General features: G+C 40.1%; 1 protein-coding gene across 10 annotated transcripts in view; it reads left to right on the top strand.

Moving 5' to 3' along the window:
* CDC14B (cell division cycle 14B) overlaps positions 1-19,358 on the top strand; it is a 63,231-nt gene that overhangs the window by 16,363 nt on the left and 27,510 nt on the right. For all 10 annotated transcript variants that reach the window (XR_006416332.1, XM_044446787.1, XM_044446784.1 and 7 more), the window contains exons 3-4: positions 5,577-5,652; positions 8,124-8,216. Coding sequence is in view for 9 of the 10 variants with exons in the window: in XM_044446787.1 (XP_044302722.1) it covers positions 5,577-5,652; positions 8,124-8,216 (169 nt within the window). In the remaining variant the exon portion in view is untranslated. The remainder of the gene's footprint in view (positions 1-5,576; positions 5,653-8,123; positions 8,217-19,358) is intronic.

A 19,358-nucleotide genomic window follows, 5' to 3' on the forward strand; every position in this document is an offset into this window, starting at 1 on the left:
GTATTTCCTTTATGTGGAATCTCCCACCATTTGGCTTCATTGTTTGAGCTTGAGCTCTCATATTATACAAGGGGGTTTACCCACACTGAAAAGCATGCAGGACAGGCTAGGCCTTTACCCTTGTATTTGGCTAGTCAGTAACTATAAGACCTAGCAGCATAATTCTTTGATCTTTCTCTCAGAAGCATCTAGAATCCATTTCGTTTGTAACAACTGGATAGACTGTTAACAGCTAAACCTAAAATGGAAAAGAGGGGAGAACAAAATTTAAAACGTTAAAGAGGGGAAAATGGGAAAATAAAAGAAACATGTCCAATATTGAGCAGTATCTAATGCTGCCTCTGTTACTCTCCTGGTTAGGTTGCACGACTGGGACTGAATACCCCAGCTCAATAGGAGATGCAAGAGCAACCCCAGAATGTGCCAAAACATGCATTTCCAGAATGGGGCAGATGAGCAGAATTCCCAGTAGGGAGCTCAGCTGACCTACTCTGGACTCATTTCCAGTTGCTTTAGGAGCTGTTAACGTTCTGTCTAACTAGCAAGCAGGTCCTTCTGGTGTCCGTACATTGTTGGATACTGTCTCTTGTTTTCTAGATTCTTCATTTTATTCCCAAGAATTTTGTCTTATTTCATTTTGTATTTGAAGGTCTTCTGTATTACAGTTTTGTTTTGTCTTTTAAAAGAATAATAGTGGCAGTTTTATAGGCAGTATGGACCACTGATTTAAGACAGAGCAGCTTGGTTAGGTCAGAGCAAAGATCTGTCATCCTTTTTCCTACAATATTCAGCCTATCTGTCTACAAACAGAAGTCTCAGAAATGCAGCAGGCGGTAATCTGAGAAAGAGTTCTTTTAGTGATGGGTCTTTTCCTCTGTAATGCCCTCCTCTAAGGTACCAAGCAAAACATTTCCTCTCCCATGCTTTAAGAATGGTTATCTTATTGCATGTTCTTAAGCTTTTAAACAGTTTGTGACATTCATTGTCTTGTCTCTGTAGGTGAGATTTAAATGTTTCAAATTTGTATCTTGTTATTTTAATTGTTGTAATTAAAGAAATGTTGCTTTGAATTTTGTTAGCTTCCCTGGAAATATAGTTAAGTTGAAGGTGCAGGATATAATCTGTTCTAATAAAAAAAGGTCTTACTGTGTGGTTTGTCCCTAATCTATTATACAGAGGTATATTTCCTTGAATATAAGAGATATCTATTAGCTGACAAGGCTAATAGCAATTGAATGACCTTCCTGTCATTTAGTAATTTAGTACATTGGAGCCGAAAGCCTGTGACTGTCAGATGCTGCAGAGCTATAACTCCCATTAACCCTAGTTTGCCTGGGATGATGGGAGTTGTCATCTGATGAGAACATCTGGGGGGGCCAGACATTCCAGACACTCCATACTACATTGAATTTCTCACTCAGAAAGCTATTGACCAATAGAAAAAGATTCTGCCTCTTAAATCTTGTGAAAAAAGAGAGCTTCCTGTGTATACCTTATATCTTGTTCCTAAGATGCAACAGCATCTTGGAACAGTACAGTTGAAGACCTGTTTTGAACACAGAGAGCATGCAGATTGATTTTTAGTGGTCTAGCATTTCAATAGACAAATTTCACAAACTCCGCTCAAATAACAAACAAGTGTCCCCTCTTCCTGCTTGCTTCCACATCTTGGAAGGATTCAGATGGAAGACACCAGGGTGTGTTTGTCCAGGCAAGCATGGGGCAGCAGGGCAGGGCAAGGAGCTGCCTGTCAGCAGTGCTCAAGGTCAGGCTTGCCGCTGCTGGCAGGTGATGTGCAAGGTCTTTGCCTGGATACGCACAGTTCCTGGTTCTGTGAAGTGCAGTTGCCAAGGAACTGTGCTCTGTACACACTGTACCTGGCTTAGATCGCGGGGCGGGGCGGGGCGGGGGAGGTCAAGAGAGGAGAAGGGAGGGGATTTGGGCTGCAGCAGCTTTTCTCAACCTGGTGCTGACCAGATGTTACAGACGTCAGCCACCACCAGCCCTAGCTGACATCAGCAATAGTCAAGGATGCGGGAGGTGTAGTATAAATACGCAGAAGGCATCAGTTGGGGGAGGTAGACTTTAGCGCATTTTCCTAAGAAGAAATCCTCCTTTTGGAGGAGCAGTCTTCCAAAAGTACATAAAAGGAGCAGAATATTTTGTAGTCATTGGGTGGAGCTTGTATGGCACATATCATTAGGTGGCACTTTGATATCCACAATGGTCAACTGCTGGAAAATTATACTGTCTTATCCCACTCTTGAAGAATTGCTTTCATGAACAGCCAAAACGTGGCGATGCTAGTTTGCATTTATCTTTCGAGAGCTGAGGTATATGGCTGTGTTAAAGCCAAAGTTGCAAGGTGAAGGTGATACAAGTTGTGTTGCATTAGAAAAAGTTGCTTGGGATTTTGGACTTAAGCTCGAAGTCCAGCAGAATCTGATTTATGTGAGCAGCAGTGATGTGGGTTTTTCAGAAAATTTTCAGTTGAACCATTTTTCAGTGTAAGTGAAGTTAATTTGCATAAGTGATTCACATTGGCAAATTTTCAGTTTGAATTAGGAAATGTTCTGACATGAAGAGATCTAATTCAGCATATTTTTGGCTGGTATTTAGTCAACAAAGCATTTAAAAAGTTAATCTTTTTCCCTAATATATCACAAGCATTTGGCATGTGATTTAAATTTTATGTAGACTTTTTTCTTGGAATACCTGTATTTTTTTTTTAAATAGCATATATTTCCCTTACATTGTTTAAATAAAAAAGACAAAAGTACTGAGAACAGTCGACACACTAATTGATTCTACCAACTGATAAATTGATGCTGATAACCACGCATCCATTTTAATAGCAATTTACTCAATATGCCAGCAAATTTGGAAAACTCAACAATGGACACAGGATTGGAAAAGGTCAGTTTACATTCCGATTCCAAAGAAGGGCAATGCCAAAGAAAGTTCAAACTACCGCACCATTGCACTCATTTCACATGCTAGCAAAGTTATGCTCAAAATCCTACAAGCTAGGCTCCAGTAGTATGTTGACTGAGAACTACCATATGTACAGGCAGAATTTCAGAGAGGCAGAGGAACTGGAGATCAAATTGCCAATATACACTGGATCATGGAGAAAGCTAGGGAGTTCCAGAAAAACATCTACTTCTGCTTCATTGACTATGCTAAAGCCTTTGATTGTGTGGAGTACAACAAATTGTGGCAAGTTCTTAAAGAGATGGGAGTACCAGACCATCTTATTTGTCTCTTGAGAAACCTGTATGCGGGTCAAGAAGCAACAGTGAGAACTGGACACGGAACCACTGATTGGTTCAAAATTGAGAAAGGAGTTCGGCAAGGCTGTCGCCCTGCCTATTTAACTTATATGCAGAGCACATCATGAGAAAGGCAGGGCTAGATGAATCACCAGTTGGAATTAAGATTGCTGGGACAAATAACAACCTCAGATATGCAGATGATACCACTCTAATGGCAGAAAAGTGAAGAGGAACGAAAGAGCCTCTTGATGCGGGTGAAGGAAGAGAGTACAAAAGTTGGCTTGAAACTCAACATTAAGAAAACTAAGATCATGGCATCTGGTCCTCTCACTTCCTGGCAAATGGATGGGGAAGAAATGGAGGTAGTGACAGATTTTATTTTGCTGGGCTCCAAGATCACTGCAGACGGGGACTGCAGCCAAGAAATTAAAAGATGCTCCTGGGGGGGAAAGCTGTGGCAAATCTAGACAGCATACTAAAAAGCAGAGACATCACCCAGCCAACAAAAGTGCGTATAGTCAAGGCTATGGTTTTCCCAGTTGCAATGTATGGCTGTGAAAGCTGGAGCATGAGGAAGGCTGGAAGGATTGAAGCCTTTGAATTGTGGTGCTGGAGGAGACTCCTGTCAGTCCCTTGGACCGCAAGACGATCAAACTGGTCAGTCCTAGAGAAGATCAACCCTGACTGCACTTTAGAAGGCCAGATACTGAAGATGAAACTCAACTACTTTGGCCACCTAATGAGAAGGAAGGACTCCCTGGAGAAGAGCCTAATGCTGGGAACAATAGATGGCAAAAGGGACGGCAGAGGATGAGGTGGCTGGATGGAGTCACTGAAGCAGTTGGTGTGAGCTTAAGTGGACTCTGGGGGATGGTGGAGGACAGGAAGGCCTGGAGGAATGTTGTCCATGGGGTCGTGGTGGGTCGGGCACGACTTCGTGACTAAACAACAACAACAACCAAGGCTGTTGGGGATTTTCAGTTTTGTTGTCACTATAAGTTCCATTTTACTCTAAAATATACATATGTATTTCAGTTAAATATATTCATATGCTAAGGTTAATAACCTGAAATACATTTATTAGAACTTAGAAAATGTCTATTTGCAATTTGCATGCATACATTTTTACTAATGAGTTTATGAGAGAAGGATTTCTGCTGAAAAAAGGCATTTATTTATTTATTTATTTATTTATGGAAAATTGGAGAACTATGCATACAGGAGAAGCTGCCTAGACATTTTCCCCAAACCTTTTGGAGTGCGAAAGACCAGCTGATAGTCATCTTTAAAAGTTGGTGGTGGTTTTGGCTGTGGCTGTTGGAACTTAACAGAAAACCCCACCCATGTATGCAAAAACCTTGTTCGGATGTTGACTTGACTTTTTCTCAGCCAACCTGAAAGTGAAATAGTAGTAATCTTTTGAAATAGCAGTCTTGGGTTGTTGCCCCTGAGTTACACTGCTTTAGCAAGAATGTATATGAACCATCTTCACACACTACTTGCATGAAGGGGTATCATCTGATGGCAGGGAAGTGGGGCTGTGATGCTGGCCCCACTCTTGGCTGGGCTGTTTTTGTATGAGTGACTGTTCTGGCAATACCTAGGTGTTCAAAGGAGGCAGAAACACATACAGTGATTCAACAGGCAGCACTGTTGTGAGGTTGCCTTTGACGGTAAGGGTACTCCAGCTGTGCCTTTGTGTGATTATAAGGAACGAGTGCTGCTGCCCTTGCAGCCAGTGTTGAACTGGGAAGGAGTTAACCAGCTGTAGCTGAGGTTGGTGGGAGGGTACAAATCGTGCAGAGATGAATACAGTTATTCTCTCTCTGGGTTGGTACATTAGGCTTACAGGAGCCCTTTACTGCCCAGTCTATTTACTACTTATTATCTACCACTCAGTGATATCTGAAATACTGAAAAGGGTTATTAGAGTCTTCCAGAGGGAGTTTACTTAAGCAGTACTTGCAAAATATTTTATTGTAGAATCCAAAACAAAAATTCAACAAACACTGACATTATAAGCTAAGAAACATGGCAAAGGTGTTTTATGATACCTCTTAAGCTGACATAATTGGTTTTTCATCCATAATTACTACTTATATCAACAGCTATTCTGAATGACATTTGAAGAAATAGTCTGCCAGCTAGAAAGCCTCATGATTATAATGAGGGCAGGGCTGGCTGGCGGTTGGATGTGTGGGAGAATGTGGTTCTTTGAATAACCATTCCAGTAGAAGTTTTACAATTTAAGCACACTTCTTTTTTCTCTCTCCCCACCCTCTTTTTTCTTTCCCTTCCAAGCTTCTATGCAGATTTTGGGCCACTCAATCTGGCAATGATTTACAGATACTGTTGCAAGCTAAATAAAAAATTAAAGGTAAATCATTTTTGTAAACCTTAACAGTTTGAGTATTCTGAATAATGTTCATTTATAAAATGTTGGTGAATGTTTTTCACTTGATGTATGTGTACGTGCACTATCTTATTGGGTTCTGCACACTTGAATATATGCACACACACACACAGAATGATATAAGTCTAGGTTGGTGCTCATGTTTATAGTTTGGTGACTGCAGGGTATGTTTCTCTATGTTTCCCAGAAGGGTGGGAAAGAATAATGTAGAACTTGCTGACTTGTATTTTAAAGTACAAATAACTTGGAATACATTCTGTGGTTAATGGTTAAAGGCAGAAGCCAGATGCACAAAGACCTGGTAAGTTCTTTCAGTGGTGAGCGGAAAGTTTCTCCAACAGGAGAAACTTACTGGGAAACACTTCTGGAGTGAAGAGCCTCCTCCCCAAAGAATTTCTTGTTACTGGTGCTTTAGGGCTCAGAAGTATATATTTCTTCTAGTATGTACTTAGGGTTTTTTTAAAAAGTTCTTGACAATGATTACTCAAGCTTCTGAAGATGTACATACTAGCTCTTCATAATAAGCATACCCTGTAAAGCGTAACATTGTAGGAAAAGTAGTCCCAGTATTCTTTAGCAAAATACTGTGGGGTGCTGCCTGGAACCCTACAAACGTGGAGAATCATGGTCTTTCAGTGGTGAGCGGAAGGGATGTAGAGGCGAAGAGTACTAGCGCTCTTGGCTGATTTTGACTGTGTAAATGTTTTACCTTTGTTCTCGAGGAGGAGGGACAAGGCATTGCCTAGGATTCTTCCTATGCCAGCAGAGTCTCACTTCCCCCTCGTTGCTCCCGAAATGCCTCCTTGCAGCACCAGCCCCAAAGTCACGCTTGGGACCTCATAGCCTTACTGAGAGAACTGCACTGGCTGTGAGGGTGGAGGGAGGGTAATCTGAATTTGGACCTACAGTTCTGACCTCACAGAACTTTTCTGAAGCTGGAACAGGGGCTCTGAATTTTCCTATGGCATCTAGGCAGTATCTGATAGCCATGGGATCAGCAAATACCCAGGGACTCGAGGTATGATATAAATTAGGAACTGTAAGTTTGTAATTTATTTTCCTTGTTCTTCTTTGTAACTGATCAGATGTAATGGCTGACAGGACTATGTGGTAACTTACCAGTTATTTTCAAGCATTTACAAAAGTAGTATCAGTAGCAGCATAAGACATGTGGGCAGATCCAGTCAAACTAGTTCCAAAGGCCTTCCATATGCCCCCACATTATTTAGTGCATTGATGTTTTATATTAAAGGGAATATAAAAGCTTATTAGGCAAATACTTGTGAAAGGATGGAAATTTCAGTGATACTTTCATTCACCCTTCAACATTGTATTGAAAAGTAAAAACTGAAATTTGTTAGTCAATATTTCCATAGTGAAGAGATGGAAAACTTTGCTTGCTATGCAATTCTAACGAATTGCAAGGTTGGAAATGTGATATGAAAAGTCCGTTGTGGCATGATCGTTAGATCTTTGTACTTAAATTACCCACTGAAATTCTTTTCTTGTAGAAATTACTTTTCAGTGGGAAAAGAAACAGTGTGCTTTATGCCAGCCTTCCCCAATTTACAGATGTTTTGGATTACAGTTCTAGCAACCCTCAGCTAGCAAACCAGTGACTAAATTGACTGATAGTGATCAGAGTTGTAATATACCCAATCTGAAAGGCACAAGATGGGAAAGGGCTAGCTTGGGAGCAAGAGATTTTGAAGGGGTAGTGTTTCAGAACAGCAAAGTGGAGAAAATGGCTCCTTGTGGAGTAACATCATGGTCACATAGGTGTTTTGTGCCTGATCCAAATTTAATATTGCAGACTTCAGAATGATCTCATTCAATTATAAGCTCACATTAGATATTAAAGCTAATTCGATTTATTTTTTCCTCTCAACTTGTGATCTCCGTACTATTCAAAATACAATAGTGTGAATAGCGTGGGTCACCCTTTCTTGAAGTAGGCATTGAAAATGGAGTGATGCCATGTTGTATTGTCTGTTTGGCAAATTGTTCTAAAGCACCCTGAGAGTTTTGGCTAATGGACAGTATAAAAATGAAATGAATAATACTAATAACGTTGTGTCATAAATGCTAAGGGATTAAATCCAGCATCATGATAACAGAAATTTGCTAGCGCAACATTTTCTCCCTCACTTCTACCTCCTTTTAGCCCTCTGCATAGCCCAGAAATCTGCTTTGGAGGGTTTCCCAGCTCCTTGAAGCAGATTTTGAGGAAGAGGACAGGAATCAACTCCTCCTGACTGCATCATTGGAACTGCTTCCATTACAAAATGACACTAGTTTAATTACAACCCTATGTTGTTACCAGATAAGGCTTTTTTTGTGGCTGTCTATGATGAGACTGTTATTGTTTCTTACTTAAATGCAAGCTTTTAAAATGTAAGGAGTCAAATTAAAACTCTGTTCATTTCTTGATACAGTCCTTTACGATGTTAAGGAAGAAGATTGTTCATTATTGTGGCTTTGATCAGAAAAAACAAGCCAATGCAGCCTTCCTCATAGGCTGTTACACAGTAAGTGTTTTATTACTTTGCTTTAAGCTGGCAAGGCCCACCAGCGTGTGACTATTTTTATTTTCAGTATGAGAGTCACATTTAGTGATCAGATGCCTTGCAATATATATGCTTTTGTCTTCAACATGAAAAGGAACACATTAATATGATAATGCTGCTCTGTGATTTTATTTATATGTTTATTTTCTTTTATTGGAGTTGTTTCTGTATAAACAATGTTCACAATTGCAAAGCTTAAATAAATCCATTCTGGGTTCAGTGGGAAATGGAATGAGTCCTGTTTGAGCAGTCAGTGGTAAATAAACATAATAATGGAGGAAAAGCTCTGCTTGTGAGGAAAACTGCATGCGGGGGGGGGGGGCTTTTGGTTCCTGTATTTATAAAGTTAATACTACAGATGGAAATGCAGCTGTTTTCTTTGGGTTATGATAATGGATTCCCCACCCCCCATTCCCTTCAACCAATCTTTTTTATAATGTAAACTGTTTCAGGGAATCCCAGGATGCCTTGGAGATATAGGAAATAATAAGCAAGAGATGAGCAACACTGAACAATCTTTCCTATAAGGGCATCTTGTTTATTATTCCCTATTTTGCCCAGCCTTAGCAAACCAGTGACAGTATCAGAAAAACTAGTGTGTTGGGGGTTGGGAAGAAGCAACAGAAACAGAAGGTGCAGAGCACATTTCTCAAATGGAGGGTGAGCTTTGTTCAGTATTACTCCTCTAAAAGCAGAAAAGTGATAGCTTCCATGTCAACATTTCCCTCCTAAACATAATTTTCTTTGAAGTAACTCCTACTGATTTTGGTGGTTTAAATAAGTATGCTTAAAATTCCAGTCTTATTTTTATTACCAGTTTATGAATGAAATATACTTCATATGTGAAAATTGCTTTTGTTTAAAGGCAATTTTAAGTGTCTGCAAGGGTCCAACAATGGAGAGAGAATGGGGCGGGCACAAGATATTTGTCTGGGAAGTACTAGCCTCTTGCGCCCTGCCTTTTTGGATGCTGGTTATGCAGGTGAGCTTCCATGAAGCATAAATAGCAGTGCTGCACAGGTTTCTTCTATCCCTTGCTCCACTTGTACCCCAGAATACCTTGCAGTGTGCAGAGGCACTTCAACAAGTGAATCCTGAAAGAAGTTTTCTAGTGAAGGTAGAGAGCTTGGAAACCATTTTCTAAGCAGTAATACTGCCCAATGGATTAGATAAACATTTATTACACAAAATAGGGTTTGTACTGGGGAATCGCCCAGTGTAAAATGTCTTTTTTAATTTGACGTTTGTGATGACCATTTTTTAGCAGATATGTCTGACTGCCTGGAAACAATCTTGTGGTGTTTTCTATAAGCTTTGGGTTACTACTTTGTTGCACAAAGCTCAAATTATTTTAAGGCTTTTTGAATTGTGACTTAACTTCTTCATATTTGATATCTTTTTACAGTATGCTTGCTTTTCTTTGCTCCCCCACCCTCATTATTATTATTATTATTATTATTATTATAACATTTCTATGCCGCCCCTTGCCGAAACCTCGGGGCGGCTTACAACATGATAAAATACATTGAAATACAATAGTACATAATAAATTACCATTAAATATAAAAATACAAAAAATACATTGATTTACAAATACAAAATTAAAATTATCAGTATAAAATAAAAATATAGGAGGAGAAAGAGAAGGAAGAAGAAGTTGCCCAGGCCAGATCATATGTTTTAACAATTGAAATGATGTTTAAATAAAAAGGTCTTTACCTGGCGCCGAAAAACCAGTAACGACGGTGCCAGGCGGACCTCTTTGGGGAGTGAATTCCATAGGTTGGGCGCCACCGCAGAGAAAGCCCTCCTCCGGGTACTTACTCTCCTAATTTCTTTCATGGAGGGTTCCCGGAGAAGGGACTCTCCCGCAGATCTCAAAGGGCGGTCGGGCATATACGGACGTAAGCGCTCGTTCAGGTAGCCAGGACCCAAGCCGTTTAGGGCTTTGTAAGCAGTTTTAAAAGTGAGATTATAGTGATTATACAGTGGCCAACAGGGGTCTTACAGCAGCAGGACCCATTGCTAATGCTAATGGGAAGCTAATGGATCCTGCAGCGATCTGAAGCAAGCGCAACTCTCCTTTTCATAACAGGGCAGGTTAGCAGAACCTGTAGAATAGAACTCCTCTGACTTGTCTCATCCTGGAAGTGTTTCAGCTTAAGCCAGCAATTGATATCTATGATGCAGCACAAACAGGACTTTTGCTCAGTTATCACATGTTGACGGGACATGGCTCCAACTTAGTTCTGCTCTCTGACAGCAGTACATGCGATCCGTGCTGGTGCATGACTCAGTTGTATCACCGTCCAGAGAGGCTACTGCTGGCAGCGCTGTGGGCACAACTGTGTGTTCCCATCCCTGGGCAGAGTTATATTTGCAGCTGCCACATTGCATTACAGTTTTCCTGTGGGATTTTTAATGTTGTTTAGAATTCCAGTTGTTAGTTGATTGAATTACCCAATTTGAGCAAGTTAAAAGGTTATATGGATTAAGTGGGGAACATATTTTAAAAAGTACTAATTTAATTTAAAATTAAAGTTTTTAAATTTAAAAACTTGAAAATGAAAGATGTCCTCTTGGAAGAGACTTTGCTCCTTCTCTTGTATATCTCTTCTAAAATAATTTTCAGAAGGATAACTATGCTAGTCTGTTGTAGCAAAAACAACACAGAGCTTTAATTTATATTTATTACAGTGAAGCATTCATGGACGCAGTCCATTTCATTGGAGTTATGAAGTATTATGTATCATATGTATATACATACGCTTGGGGGTGGGGGTGAGATAGAAGCTGTATTGTGACAGGGAGTGAAATACCGTAAGAACAGAAAGAGATAAGTAGAGTTGCCATTTACAAAATCTGCACTGGTGAGCAGATTAACACAGGGAGCACGTGTCTCTGTGTTTCTAAAAACATTTGCCCTTGTTTTAACCACAGCAAATAGAATTGACTCTCTCGGGTGGTATCCAATGCAGCATGAATGCTAACATAAAGTCCAGTGCAGTAGCCTAAGGGACTGTTATTAAAGAGCCAGTGATGGGTTTTCTGGAGAATCCTGTTGCATGAGCTATTGGCATTGGTATTTTCTTAGAGGTTCTTTATACTAGCACCATGTAATTTATGCTAATATTTGTGTCTCATTGGATAGCGTGCTTTATTTTTTTAAAAATTGTGCTGCATGTGTTATCAAATGATAGCATTTCATTATGGCAACTGTTTAAAAGTAATTGTTATTTTCTGTACTTCTTACATTTCAATTATTTCCCACCCCACTGTGTACAAGCATAGCTATTTAAATCTTCCAATTGGAAGTCAAGGCTGCACGTAGCTAATGAAAAGGAGAATGTTTCTAAAAGTCTGTGCTGTAGCAAATTGGTGCCCTGTGGTGTCATTCCACTAGTGGAAATGAAATTGTGCTAGCAAGTACCAAGTTCAGAAAAGTGAAGAAGGAGAGAATCCATCTAAAGATAAACTTATGCAATGGGAAAAGGCAGGGAAGCTCTGTATCCAATCATATATTGGATTTAGGCCCTCATCTTTAAGGTGTCACAAGACTTTTTCTTGTTTCTTCCAAGATGGCATCTGCTGTAATACAAAGATATGTCACCTAAAAGTAAAAAATCTTTAAAATGATAGTTTTATTCCCATGCAAATGTTACATATTTAATCAGTTAATAGTCAAGTGAAAACCTTTAATGCTTTTTCTTGCTTCCTTAAATAGCTTAAACCAGCAATTGCTTGTAGCTGCCAAAATTGATATTTAATATTACTGGGGTTTGTTTCTACCTAGCTACTAAGAATTAGCTCATCGTAGTTTTTCTGCTTTAAATGCACAGTTTGCCTGTATTACTTTTGAACTCTTGTGCTCTGTGACTTGCTCTGTAGTATCTAATTATATTTTTCCCTTTGTGTGGAATCTCTAAGCAGTGAGAATTATTTTCAAGGAGGAGTGGTGTTATGCTTTTTGGTAGTTAATGTGGAAATGTATTATATTACCCGGTGCTTAAGCACTGCTAGCTAAAAACTTGGGATGGCTGTAAAATTCTTGCATTCCTTGGTTGTCTCCACCTTTTGCTTTTAAACTAGATGTTTATAGAGAATGTTTTGAAAATTTTCAATGCAATTGTAGGAGATACTAAAAAAGAAGTGCTGTGCTACTTGCTATGGAAAGTAGTTTTTCTTTCATGCCAGGCTTTGTATAGCATATTTATGTACAGAGCTTTTGTCAGTTTTTAAAATTGTGAGTTTGACATGCTATTAGAAATTATCATGAAGGGTTACCATAGAGAAGTATAAAATTAATACTTGTCTCATGGTGTCACTAGAATTATAATGCTTTCAAGCACATTCTGCAATGGTTGGAGAGCTAACGTTAAAAAGATATTTTAATCGGTTATGTTGGGGTTTACATTAGCTTTCTGATATTTGGAAATTATTTCTGCTCCCCCTTTGCAAAGATTTCACATTTGGCACATGTCTTTATTAAAATATGAAACGCAGATGTCACATTATTACTGAGCAGTTTTTTATCTTGGGACACACCTAAATAGACAAGAGTGAACAGTTCTCACAGCATTATGAAAAACTGCTCATTATGAAGAACTATTCTCACAAGTTTATCTTATAAATAAACTGTTATGCATGCAGAATCAATATTTGACACTGAGTACATTATCCAGAGAAAATTTTACTCACTTTGAAGGTATTGGGTCTTAGTGTGCCTCTGAACTGAATCCAGTCAAAACTTGATTTTCCAAGTATATATAATTCAAATTGCTACATGAAAAATTAAGCAAAGAAGGAAAATCTCAAATTAAGAAAACTTGGAGCCATGTTTGGAGAGCAATATTTAAGTCATATGATACTTCATATTTCCAATATGAGATTAGAAACAGTGCTCTAATCTGGCAGCTGAGAATCAGAGCTCTGATCCCAGTCACAACTGGCATGGAATGAATCATGCAAGCTGCTCTCCAAGGCTGGGAAAGCAACCTTGGAGAGGGGCAGAGAAGGTGTTCTGGTGGGCAGGGAGGGAAGAAGACTTGGAGCAGCCAAGATATGCGCTTTCCTGATGTCTCCCTAGTTCCCCCCGCTCCCAAAATGCTCTAACTAGGCAAAAAAGCAGGTAGAGGGCCATGGAAGCAAAGCTTCACTGCTTGTGCACTGAATGATGGTAAACCTCCAGGTTTGTAGATTTATGGGCACTGCCGTAGGAGTGTGTTCTTAGAATCTTCTGAAAATGAAGGTTGAGGTTCAGTGGCAGTGCTGGTTGCTCTTTCTTTAAAGATTGTGAAGCATAATTAAAGGCATTTTCATGTTATGTATGTTTTCCTTCTTCATAGCAGAAGCACCCTCTTCCCGTTATTTCTTCCTCTCAGGCCCTCTGCATTCTTGGCTCTCTTTAGAGGTGTTTCAGAATGGATGATGCAATTAATCATGTGGTATAACATACGAACCTGGATGGTATTAGGGACTTAACATCTGAAAAAGAAGCATGAAGACTTTTAGGTGTGAAATAACCCAAGAAAATTATCAGCAGGGATATATAATTCCTATATTCTGTTAGTGATATAGAATTGATTTCAGGTCTTGTGTTGCTATTCCTTTGTATATAACTGTGACTCGCCTGTATTAAATAATTTGGAATAAATGTCCTTTGTTTGTGCTGTTGCAGAAGCATGTAAAGAATGTAGATGTAGAAGCAGTTTTCTAAAATAAGATGTCATGGCTTTTTATTTCATTAATAAACATGAATATGGAAATGCTATCTTTTTTAAAAGGTAGAACTGTACAACCTTGAAGATGTTCTTTATGTTAGCAAACTAGAATAACACTTTGAATCAACCTGTCTTGGATGCATTTAATCCTCACAAATATTTCGAAGCTGAAGAGAGACTCTCTTTTCTTCTGTCTCCATTTGTCTGTTGTAAGTTGGAAATAGTTGCTGTGTGTTCTGTCATGTCACCTTGCCTCCTGCCTCTATCTCAGCTCCTTTCCCAACCCTGCATTAACTTAGTAACAGTGTTTCTTTTTCTCAGGCTTGGCACTAATTATGTCCTTTTGGAGGGGCACCTTTCTTGGGTCCTACCCCCAAGAATTGCTGTAATTCAGGTCATCTTCTCCAGGATTCATCTCTGTGTACTTTATTTTCTCATCTTCCTTCAGGGTAAGCAGTTTCCTTCACCTCTCGTGGTCCCTTAAAAAGAAAAAAACCTTCCTAGCTTCAGTCTGCCAACATTTTTAGATGTAGCTTTGTTTTAGATGGAGCTGCTGCAGCAGGAACATCATCTCTGACATAGCATTCAAATGCCTAACATTACCATTAGTAGTTTCAGTACAAGCTGAAATTAAATATATTTAAAAATCAATTTTAATTTCTAGGTTAATGTATAGGAAGTAATGCCAATGGTATTTCATGTTTATTCCATAAAGGCTTTGAAAGCTCTTTTTAAAAGAAAGTTGTTTCTTTTACAAATTTTATGTGGCTTCTGTCTTTTTGCTTTGTTTCTTGCAATGCTTTCTTCCTTTTTTTGGATATATATTTCAGCTGGTGTTGTTGTGTGTCATTTTCCCAAGGGATGATACCTTCCTCTCTCATTTATCCATAACTAGGTTTCAAGATCTGCTTTCTCCTCTACATAAATCTCCTTTTCATACTAGTTTAGAATACTTTAATTGTCTTTAATTTGCAGTTGTGTTTGAACACTGGCTTAGGACTGTGATTTCTGCTCAGTTTTTTCTGACATTCTCAGATATTTTATCTTCCCCCCCCACCTTTGTAAAGTTTTTGGAAAACCATGTTGTTTTTAAAGCACCCATAGTGCACAGGGGATACACTTCAGCCGAACAACAGCTGATCTTGGTTTCTTCTTCTTCTATAAATAAAACTGCACTCTCCTTTCACAGGACTGTCTCTTTCACAGATTTTAACTACAAGGCAACTATTTTAACTTTAATTCAGATCCATTGCATAGTTCTCTCCCCTCCCACAGAGTGTTGCGTGATTGGTTCAGAAGTAATAGCTACATCTGCCACTTTGGGCTTCCACAGATGAACTGTTACACAACTGTTAACATGAGTAAAGAATCAGGGGTGGCCCTTCCTTACATTTAAGCTGCTCCCTTTCTTCACGTTGGTTCTAGATGAGATCTGCACCAACACTGAGCATTACCAAGTTGAGCAAAGGAAATTCTCACCTCGGCAAGGAAGGGCTGTGGGAGGAAATGTGCAGCCCCATGTTCTTCTAAGCATGGTTTCAGTCAGCTGGCTCTTGAATAAAGTCTGGAATAAAATAAAGTTTATAATTTCCCTCTCGCAGAGGTGGGCCCCCATTTGGATGGTCTGCCCCAGGAGACTAGTGGAATCCAATGAATTCCAGAGTGTTTCTGGAAGATTTCCCAGAGGATGTCCACCCAGTTCCCTAGTTGCACTGGGGAATTCTGAGCTGCTGAGGGTTGCAGACCCAATTGCATCTCAGTGTATACTGCAGTGCTGTTGAGGCCGCTCTGCTCCTTGATATACTCAGGAGCTGTGGCCAGTGAAACAGGCTGGACATTGGCTAAAGCACAAATAGCATAGAGTTGATGCGAAGACAACAGAACATGCTCTGGCGTGCATAATCATGCCTGCTGCATGGTAGCGAGGGCAGCAACAAACACTGCATTGCTGCCTCCATTGTATTCTTAAATTGTATCCTTAAATAGCTGTCCAGTGAAATTCTTCCAGGTTGTCCAGAGGTTATTAGCATTCTCCCTTGCAAAAGGGGCCCTGCCCTTTGGACAAAATCAGTGGTCTCCATGGTGAACTTGATGCTATTGTTAAAGAAGCTCTGGTGGCTAATGCCACCATCTTTCCAGTTTGGGGGGATCACTTATTACAGCCCAATGACATGGACAAGCGGCTTATAGCCATGTAACAGCCTCATTTTCTCTTGCCCTTTCCAGCTAATAAAGGTTAGCCAAGAGGGTTAAACTACGTGTGTCCAGGGAGTGGTAAAGGTATTTCTGTATGAAGTAGTAGTTCCTCTTGTTCTCAAGGAGGCAGTAATGTGACCACTCCTAAAAAAAGTGCACTCTGGACCCAAAAGTATTTGGTAACTACTGCCCAATAGCAAATGTCCCCCTTTTAAAGAACTGGTTCATGAGAAGATGGTGGTGGAGCAAGTGCAGACACTCTTGAAGGAAACTTTTCTCTAGATATATGTCAGTCTGGGTTTTGACCTGTTTATGGGCCTGAATCAGGTTTGGTCACCCTACTGGATTATCTCTATTGGGATAGAGATAGAGGAATATGACCCTATTAATTCTGTTCAACCTCTCCACTGAGAATGGTCCCCTCGAGGATCATCTCCTTGAGCTAGGTATTGAAAGTATTGCATTACGGTAATGCCAGTCTAACATGCAGGGTCAATTTCAGAAAGTAACATTGGGTAACTGTTCTTCAAACCTGTGGCAGTTGAACTGTGGGTTTTTGTAGAATACTATCCTGTTCGCAGTGTTATTTAATATCTTAAGTGAAGACACTGGATGGACTCATTCGATGATTTGGAGCCTAGTGCTATCAGTCTACTGATGATACACAGCTCTGCTTCGTGCAACAACTGAATCAAATGTGGCTGTGTGAGGCCTAGGTCAGTGCCTAGACTCAATGATTGGCTCCATGATAGCCAGTAAACTGATGGTGAATCCTGCAACACAGACATCCTGTGGGTGAGCAGTTCCTGACTCAGGGAGAAAGGTTTCTTACCTGTCAGGCATGGGTTTGCACTCTTCCTGAAGTATCAGGTTGGCAGTCTGGGGGTATTTTTAGTGCTGTTGCTTTCACTGGTGTCCCAAGTGAAGCCACTGTTGTGGCTTGGAGTGCCTTTTACCATCTTCCAGTTGGATCACCAGCTACAGCCTCTCCTGCCTAGGCATAAGCACAGTGATACAAGTGCTGGTACACTTGAGATTGGATTACTGCATTGCACTGTATTTGGCACTACCCTTAAGTCTGCTCCAGAAGCTGGAGTGAATGCAGAACAGATCAGTGCACAACTCCTTTGATGAAGGATCTGCACTGGCTAGGGATGTGTGAGAAATCTGCACTGGGGATGGGAATCTGTTGAATTCCCACAGCTCGTCTCCCTGGATGCTGGCCCACTTTTTCGTGTCCCTGAGTCTGACTTGGTGCTTGCCAGGAATTGAGCCCACATGGAGGCTATGCTGGTGGCATCCCTCTTCTGCGCATGTGATCTGTGGGCTTGGTTTGTGCTGCATGTGCTGCGGGGGAAGGTTGCCAGGTTGTGCAATAGTTTTGTGAGTATCCATGGACTTCCTTTTGGCTCAGCACACTTCCTGATCAAGGGTTGACTCGAAAGAAGTCCGAAGAACAGCAGATTATGAGCAATCCTTGCAACTCTAGCACTGGCTACTGATTGTTATTGGCCAGGTTAAACGTATTAGTACTGGTGTGCAAAATCTTGAACAGCTTGGGACTAGGATAACTGAGAGAGGACTTTCTTCTGTACCAGCCTGCCCAGTCACTGAGATCACTGAAGGATATTCTCCTGGTGTTTCCCCAAAGACCTGTGGCCCAATTGGAGTCCACCAGGACAAGAGCCTTCAGTGTGACAGTTCCATTTCTATGACATTCCTTACATTGGAATGTCAGATAGGCACCAACAGTGTGCTGTTTTGGCACCTAACAACAGTCTTATTCTGGAAAGCCATTTCTTGCTGATCTACCATGGTGTTAATATGATTTTACAGGTTTTTAATGTATCGTTTTTACGTTTTAACTTGATACAGTTTATTGCTTCAGAATCTGTTTGGAATTGGAGCAGTATGAAAGTATTGCAACAAAATAATTTCCTGTTGGTTGATGAGAAATGATGAGTGTGTGTAGATATTCATTCTAGTTTGATCCAGATCCACTGTGTGCATTTGTAATTGGAAGTAATGATAATTGTGTAAGTGATGATGTAGGTAAGCCAGTAAATGGTCTGTGAGAATCCTTTACATTGTTGAAACTTAAGTAGATGTGGACTCTTACCATTGCCAGGGACTTGGGCACCCTGTATAATGTGTGATGAAAGGGAATGAATACCTTAGTGCCTTTGAGATTTTTTTTCCTAAATAGAATAAATAAATAACAGTATATATCCAGCAGTTTCAAAATATGGGGAACTCTGAATAAGATTATATAAGAGTGATTTTTTTACTTTTACCATATTTTGTTTGTTTTTCTTGATCTCATTTTTCAAATGCCAAACAAATGCTTTTTATTTTCCTCACTTTCTTGGAGAAACTGTGATTTCTTTCTCACAGAAGCCATAATAACTTATTTAAAACTGCAGGTGCTGATCAGGCCAGAATTTGGATTTTGTTTTTTAAGTAGCTTGTACTTAATCTCTGCTTTTAATAGAAATGCTAGCTGGCTTGATGACTAAGAAATCGCTACATTTGCTGACAGCTTTTGTCCAGTAAATCTGTTGTATTTGCCTAGCAAAGGTTACTAGCTGCTTTGCCAGTCTCTAGGGAGAAAGAGTGAAGTGATGTCTTGCAAGTTATCAGCTTATATCCAACCTGGAAAACACAGCAGGACTCAGTAGCTGTTTTTATCTGCCTTGCCTCTGGTGGGAAAAGAGATGTCTAACATACTCAGCCTACACTGTGCTGAAATACAAAGGCATGCTTATGTTCTTCCAGCACACAGTTTATTTAAACTGGCTATGGAGACCCTCTGTGTGATACAGCTGTCCTCTGCACCAACAAACATTACGGATTGTGGCATCCTTTGTGGAAGATGCAGCATGTTGAACTGTTTTAACATCTTGGGCAGATGAAAGAGCATCCCTGCACAGAGGGATTCAGATGGAGTGCTAAAGATAGTCACTCTTCCATAGCATGTTAAAGCATGGCAGAGCAAACAAATCATGGTGGAAGGGGTGAGCATTTCTTCCTTTATTTGGATGGAATATGTTTTATCTCACTGTCCTCCCATTTACGTTGCTTTGGGCAGGAAATGATTTGAATAGGTTGTGTGCTATAAAGAATATCATTCGTAGCATTCTCCTGCCCTCTGTGTGCCCGCACACACAAACACTGTGAGTGCAGATCT

This window comes from Varanus komodoensis, unplaced genomic scaffold (genome assembly GCF_004798865.1).
Source record: "Varanus komodoensis strain SLA01 unplaced genomic scaffold, ASM479886v1 scaffold5, whole genome shotgun sequence".
Taxonomy (NCBI): domain Eukaryota; kingdom Metazoa; phylum Chordata; class Lepidosauria; order Squamata; family Varanidae; genus Varanus; species Varanus komodoensis.